We start from the raw sequence: 7811 nt of genomic DNA, 5'->3' as shown, positions 1-7811 counted from the left end.
AGAGAGGAAGGGAGAGGGATAGAGAGCTAGAAACATCGATGAGAGAGAAACATCGATCAGCTGCCTCCTTGCACACTCCCCACCGGGCATGTGCCCGCAACCCAGGTACATGCCCTTGACCGGAACCGAACCTGAGACCTTTCAGTCCACAGGCCAATGCTCTATCCACTGAGCCAAACCGGTCAGGGCTATTTCTTAGTTTTTAACTATATACAGGGTGTCCCGAAAAATGTCTACACAATTAAACAGCTTGATAGCTCAATTTTGAAAATGAGATGTATTTTAATAGACAATGCCTTTATAGTTATTTGAAGCATGTGTATACATTTTGGGGGACATCCCTATATTCTGGGTAATTAATATCAGATTACTTTCAGATAAGTGAAGTATAGTGCACACTATTATCAAAAATGTGTATGAAAAAGGCCAGGGGACAGGGGTGGACTAGAAGGAGTCAGTGGGGGAAATAGAGGGATATATGTAATACTTTCAACAGTAAAGGTTTAAAAACAAATAAATAAAATAAAATTAGGAGACTTTATGAAATAAACTGGACATGTTCCTAAAAAAAAAAAAGTTTGTATAATTTTTACTTCCTCCAATAAGACACTACAAATGCAGTGTGGAAGGTAAAATAATTACATTGAGGATCTAATTGGAATGTAGAAATACATCTTTTAGTTGCTAAATTGCTAGCTGATCTTTTGTATTTTACCTGTTTGTATTCCTACTTTGTCTCAAGTTAGTTCATTAAGCTTTTTAATTTGATGTAATCTCATGTTTTGTTTCTGCTTTTGTCGCCATATCCAAGAAGTCGTTGCCAGGGCCAGTATCAAGAAGCTCTTTCTCTATGTTTCTTCTGGGAGCTTCATGGTTTTAGTTCTTAGGTTTAAGTTTTTCATCCATTTTGAGTTGATTTTTGTGTATGGTGTATGATAAGGGTCTAGTTTCATTCTTTTGCATGTGGATATCCATTTTCCCAAACATCGTATATTAAGAAGACTGAGCTCTGTCACACTTGTCTAAGATCAGTTGGCCATATCTGCGTGGGTTTATTTCTAGACTCTATTCTCGTCCATTCGTCTATGTATCTGTTTTTATGCCAGGACCATGCTGTTTCGATTATTTTAGCTTTGTCATGCATTTTGAAATCAGAAAATGTGACACCTCCAGCTTTATTGGGCCAGAGAGGTACAAGCAGGCTGCTGAGAGCTACAGGAGGGCGGGGCAACAAGCTATGAGTGGGGGCAGGGGGAGCTACAGGATAGTATATGTTTCCTTTCATTATAGTTGCGCTTATTTGAACCTCCTAACTTTGTCCCAGAAGTTTCACAGCTCCCGTTAAATAATTTTGGATCAGATACTTGAAGGCTTTCTCACGGAGCGAATGTATTAAGAGTATGCTTTGTACTAGACATGCCGTCAATAATTGTGAGGGAAATAGGTCCCTGTCTCAAGGAGCTGTCATTCTAATAGGCACTTCTGCTTTTTTCTTCTGTTTCTGGCTGAGCTCCACCTTTTTTTTTCTCTTGTTAGAATTTTTATTTTCTTTCTCTGTTGGAAATACTTAAGTTATGAAACATAAATTGATAGTCTTTATTACTCCTCTCATTAGATGACAGCTTTCAGAAATCAGAGTTTGGAAACCAGTCTCCATCAACCTTCAGCCAACGTAAGTCTGTTCAGTTTTTATTAAGTGAGTCTCTCAAACTGGTGGCCCATAATTGTCTTTAATTGTGTTTGGCAGCAAAATAACTTAATGCTATTGGAAGAATTATATTTTGCACTTCAGAGGGAAAAGTATATTTTACTAGCGGTGAAATTCTTTAAGGGTAAGTGATAAGAAATGACAACTGGTTTCCCCCTGCACTTTATTGTCCATACAACCAAAAGTAAAAGTTAATAAATTAAAGCTACTAATGCTGTTAACCAAGTGAACCTTGCTGAGTCAAAAAAAAGAAGAAAAGAAAAGAAAAAAGACCTCACATAGCATAACATAACAGGATTATCATGGGTTTGAGAGTCCACAGGCCTGTACTTGAATTAGATTGGATCACTTACCTTCTCTGTAGTGTTGGGGGCAAATTTCGTTTCCTAAGCCTGCTTATTACTCTCAATGAGTACTAAGAAAATAACTGATATGCAGACTTTTTGGTCTCAATACCACTTCCTACTAGTGAAATTAATAAGTACCCCCCAAAACTCTATTTTAAAAATATATGGGTTTGCCGAAACCAGTTTGGCTCAGTGGATAGAGCGTCGGCCTGCGGACTGAGGGGGTCTGGCTTCAGTTCCGGTCCAGGGCATGTGCCTGGGTTGCGGGCACATCCCCAGTGGGAGATGTGCAGGAGGCAACTGGTCGATGGTTCTCTTTCATCGATGTTTCTAACTATCTCTCTCCCTTCCTCTCTGTAAAAAATCAATAAAATATATTTAAAAATATATACATATATGGGTTATACATGTCCATATTTAACTAGAAAATAAAGTTGAAATTCTTTTCTGACTTATTTTATTTTTTAATAATTTAATAAGAAGAGTGATAACTTGCTTTATATTTTTTCCAATCTCTTTAATGCCTGGCTTAACACAATAGAGCTTACGTACTTTTTACTTCTGCCTTCAGTCTGTTGCAGTATATTGCTTTGGTTGAAGTATCTGCAGAAAATCCAGCGTTATACAGATATGTAGAATTTTAATAATTTCCGATAATTGTGGATATTTTAATTTTGATACTCTCCAAAACTCAACAAATGGTAGTTTCTGACTGCTGTTTGAAATGTGAAATCTGAGACCACATTAACAAACTTTTTGTATTCTATAAAACCTATTGGTCTTTGTTGTACTTTGAATAGACTATCATGCGCTGGTCATTTGGAAAATATTGATTCACTAAGTTATGAAGTTCTTCCAAATGTTGAGACATTTGTAATACAATATCAAAAGAGTACATTTGTTAATATCACCACCGACAAAAAAGTCTTTTAGAATTGGGAGCTTTTGAACTGATAATGGTAGATACAATATTTCCACAATCGTAATTTTTGCTTGAAACCTTAAATTTTATAATTGGCAACAAATACTGCCGGTTGGGCTCACTTTGTTCATTTTCAAGAAAATGTCTATCAGATATGCAAATCCGATTAACCATAGTTGTCACTTGTTCTTTCAATTAAAAATTCCATGAAGCTCCAACCAGTTTGGCTCAGTGGATAGAGTGTCAGCCTGTGGACTCAAGGGTCCCAGGTTCGATTCCCATCAAGGGCATGTACCTTGGTTACGGGCACATCCCCAGTAGGGGGCGTTCAAGAGGCAGCTGATCAATGTTTCTCTCTCATCGATGTTTCTAACTCTCTATCCCTCTCCCTTCTTCTCTGTAAAAAATCAATAAAATATATATTTTTTAAAATTCCATGAAAAAAAGCACTAGGTCAGCTCACAGCTCAGTTGCACAAGTTCTTTTCTTGAAACAGCCATTGTTTTGGGCTATACATCAGAGTGCTTTATGTAACTGAACCTGTATAGTTTTATTAACCAATGTTATCCCAATAAATTCAGTTTTAATAAAAAGAAGTGCTTTATTTTTTTTTATACATTTTATTGATTTTTCACAGAGAGGAAGGGAGAGCGAGAGAGAGTTAGAAACATCAATGAGAGAGAAACATCAATCAGCCACCTCCTGCATACCCCTGTTGGGGATGTGCCCGCAACCAAGGTACATGCCCTTGACTGGAATCGAACCTGGGACCCTTCAGTCCTCAGGCCAACGCTCTATCCACTGAGCCAAACCGGTTAGGGCAAAGTGCTTTATGAGTGCTTCCAATTTCTTCACATAGAATATTAAAATTTGTACTCAAATGATTTCTTATTAACCTCAAGTTATAGTAAGATACATAATTTTAACTGCTTATGAAAAATTACAGTTATGAAGTAGCAACGAAAATAATTTTATGGTTGGGGGTCACCACAACATGAGGAACTGTATTAAAGGGTCGCTGCATTAGGAAGGTTGAGAACCACTGCTCTAAAAGGTTCATAGTAAATTATTAGCCTAAAGCAGTCAGTCAATAATTAGGAGGTGTAGAAGTATTTTCATTGCCATTATATTAGACAGTTAAGTGTGTGACATATGAGAGAGTGCTTTATAAACTGAAAAGCAATAGATAAGTAACTTGACATCATGATAGCCAATAATAACAACGCTCGAGTTGCAAACTAAATTTTACCAGTGTTAACTTGCATCAGTGCAACTAAAGGGACAGCTAGCTATATTATATGCAAGGTGTTCACTTAGAGTGCATCCTTTTCTTTATCTTTTTATACACTTCAAAAAATTTTAAAATTCTGTCTTGATTAGCCATCTGAACTCTGGGTTTCTAAATTTAAAAATGCTTTATAAAGTATCTTTTAATATTGCTTACTTCCCCAGTGTTAGCAGTAGTAATAATAGTTTTGCTGTATAAATTATACTAGAGGGCTGGTGCGTGGGATTCGTGCACTGGTGGGGGGCATGGCCTGCGGGGATCAACCCACTGTGGGAGCGTCACTCATCCCAGTCAGCCGAGCAGCTGTGGACCTGCCCTCTGAGCATCTGTTCCCACTGTGGAAGCACACTGACCACCAAGGGTCAGATCCTGCATTGAGCGTCTGCCCCTTGGTGGTCAGGGCTCATCATAGCGACTGGTCGAGTGATCGTTCTGGTCATTCCACCGTTCGGTCACTGGGCTTTTATTATATAGAATTATTTCTGACCTGGTTATGCCATTTCATACATTTAAATTTTACTTTTTCCTCTGAGTTTTTATCATTTTGGTATTGAAGAGATATAAGTATGCTTATACACATAACTTAAAACCTATCTGTGTGAGATTTTCTTAAAAATGTGTAATAAATTATTAAGAAAGTCAATTATAAGCTCCCTTCTTTAAATTCCTTCCTCTTTTGTTTGTTTATAAAGGTTAGTATTGGTTTTCCTGGCCAGTGTGGCTCAGTGGTTGAGCATCGACCTATGAACCAGGAGGTTGTGGTTTGATTCCTGATCAGGACACATGCCTGGGTTGCAGGCTCAATCCTTCGTAGGGGGCATGCATGAGACAGCTGATCAATGTTGATATCTCTGTCTCATAGATGTTTCTATCTCTCCCATCCTCTCTCTCTAAAAATTAATTAAAAACATTTTTTAAAAGATTAATATTGGTTTTACAAGTCAACTTGCCCTTGACGCGAAGAAATTTATATTTGTATCTGTCATTTTTTTTTCCTGAGCAGACATGACTGGACAGCCCAAAAATGCATCTTTTGTCAAGATGAAGTGGTGGTGGTGGCCAATACTTGTGCTCCTTATTCTTGTCCTGAGGAGTTGGTGGTACACTCATGCTCCTGAGGTAGAAAGCACTGCTGTGCAAGAGTTCCAAAACCAGATGAAACAACTTATGATTAAGTACCAAGGTCAAGATGAGAAGCTGTGGAAAAGGAGCCTAACATTCCTGGAAAAACATCTCAACAGCTCCCAGCCTCGTCCTCAGCCTGCTATCCTGCTGCTGACCGCTGCCCGTGATGCTGAAGAAGCACTCAAGTGTCTGAGTGAACAAATCGCTGATGCCTATTCATCCCACCGAAGTGTCCGTGCCATCCGGATTGATGGGACAGGCAGAGCTACTGAGGACAGTGATGCTGTGAAACTAGAGGTGGACCAAGAACTGAGCAATGGATTCCAAAATGGCCAGAACGCAGCCGTGGTGCACCGCTTCGAGTCCCTGCCCGCCGGCTCCACTTTGATCTTCTACAAGTATTGTGACCATGAAAATGCGGCCTTCAAAGATGTTGCCTTAGTCCTGACCGTCTTGTTGGAGGAGGAAACACTTGGAACCAGTCTAGGCCTAAAGGAAATTGAAGAAAAAGTGAGGGATTTCCTCAAAGTCAAGTTCACCAACTCTAACACACCCACCTCTTACAAGCATATGGACCCAGACAAACTGAGTGGGCTCTGGAGCCGTATTTCCCACCTCGTCCTGCCTGTACAACCTGAAAACGCCCTGAAAAGGGGCATCTGCTTATAAGCGGAGACAGAAGAGAAATCATGTCCCAAGTGCTGAGAATTTTTTGGACTTTGTAACCAGAGACAGAATGCATCTTTGTGAAAGAACTGTTTTCTTTCTGAAGGAAGTAAAGTTCTAAATCATTTCTCCGACCTGTTACCTGTTGTTTGAGAGAAACATTTCCCTATTTCCATTAAGATTTGTGTTACTGGTATCAGAGAACTATAAGTTATATGCAGTCCCATAGAGGATCAGTTTAGATGCTGGCTGAATCATTATTACTATGGAATGACCAGTAGGACGGACTAGAAAATCCTTCCTACGAAGCCTCCCGATTTTTCACGTAGACTTTTCAGTTTGGTTTTAGTAAGGCAGCTCCCTAAATGCAACTGTGGGTTTTCCCATTTTGTTTTCTTCTAGGTGTGAGTTCCTTAGCTTCTGCTTATAGGAACAAAAGTAACGTGAAAGGTCATCTGAGTGTGTGTTTGGGTTATTTTTTCCTTTGATTTTGGAGGCAAGGGAACAGAGAATTTGTGGAATGGGGAAGGAAAGGAGGGAAAAAATAACTCTTAAAGGTAAAATGTTAAATAAGCCACAGAGACTCAGTCAAACATAGTTATCTAAACTCCATTCTCAATGCATTTTTTGGGATTTGTTTTTCACATAGCCTTTTTTTTACTTTTAAGAAATTTTTGGTTCACTCAGCGACTGTGAAGCATGCTATCACAAGGTTAAGTATACTTGTTCATTTGACTTTTAAGGGCAGGTAAATCCAGAGCGGTTTATTTTGGATATATCCTTAAGCTTTGTTTTGAATTAAGAAATGTAGTTTCTGGGGAAGGGAGGGACTTGGTGTAGAACATTTGTTAACCAGCTTTTCTGGGCTATGGAAGGATTTAATTTTCTACATGTCCACTTGTTACAGTCTCTTTTAGTGACCCATATAACAAATATAAAGATTTACTATGCACATGATAAACTTGAGTGCCTCAAGCCAAAAAGAAAGTGAACTTTACCATGTGTGAAGAATGTTAAAATGTACTACTGTACATTACTGTACTATAATATTTCGGTTATATCTTTTGCATCTGTAACAGCTTTCTCATCTATCAATTGCTTTGATTTTCTTAGAATCTTAAAATCCTAGAGCCAGCTTGTTTTTTTAATTATCAACAACCCTTTTGATGATCCCATGACTGGTAGTAGAGTGTGGTCTAAATTCTTCCCCCTAAGACTACCAGTATTCATAAATTTATACCTCATATTGTAATTTGTTCCTGTCAGAAATCAGATCGTCTGACTTATAGAGGATTCTAACACAAGAAGAGTTTTTGAAAAGGCTTATTTTATACCTATATATTATATGGAGAAACAAATTGTTTTTATTAAATGTTTCACTGACCAAAATAATTTTAAAGTAATTAATTTTGCTTACCTTTCTGGAAAAATAATTATAGCAGCTGATCCGTAAATGACTTTAAAAGCTATTTTAGTAATTTAAATAAATTTACTTTTCTTGGTTTGTACTCTTTGTATGTGTTGTAAACTTAATGATTCATCAACTTTTTTTATATTACTAATCCTAGGGTTTTCTTTACACTTCAACAATTTGAGTGACTTCTGCTGGGAGAAACAAAGGCCACAGAATTGGATCCAGTCACAAGTACATAGGTTAGAAGTAGAATCTCTATGATTTTCTGTTTTATGTTGGGATTTTGAATTATCACTAGAATGAAGTTAATTTAGGTATTCCTGACTTGACAGAAGAATCGA

General features: G+C 37.9%; 1 protein-coding gene across 1 annotated transcript in view; it reads left to right on the top strand.

The window, feature by feature from the left end:
* TOR1AIP1 (torsin 1A interacting protein 1) overlaps positions 1-7564 on the top strand; it is a gene marked incomplete at its 5' end in the record, with an annotated part of 27099 nt that extends 19535 nt beyond the window's left edge. The window contains 2 exons of the mRNA XM_015569916.1: positions 1594-1672; positions 5269-7564. Coding sequence (XP_015425402.1) covers positions 1594-1672; positions 5269-6059 — 870 coding nt within the window. The remainder of the gene's footprint in view (positions 1-1593; positions 1673-5268) is intronic.
* Positions 7565-7811: the final 247 nt, after the last annotated feature.

The sequence above is a fragment of the Myotis davidii genome, unplaced genomic scaffold (genome assembly GCF_000327345.1).
Source record: "Myotis davidii unplaced genomic scaffold, ASM32734v1 scaffold591, whole genome shotgun sequence".
Classification (NCBI taxonomy): Eukaryota; Metazoa; Chordata; class Mammalia; order Chiroptera; family Vespertilionidae; genus Myotis; species Myotis davidii.
The sequence above is the reverse complement of the archived record's forward strand: the minus strand, read 5'-3'. Positions and strand labels throughout refer to the sequence as shown.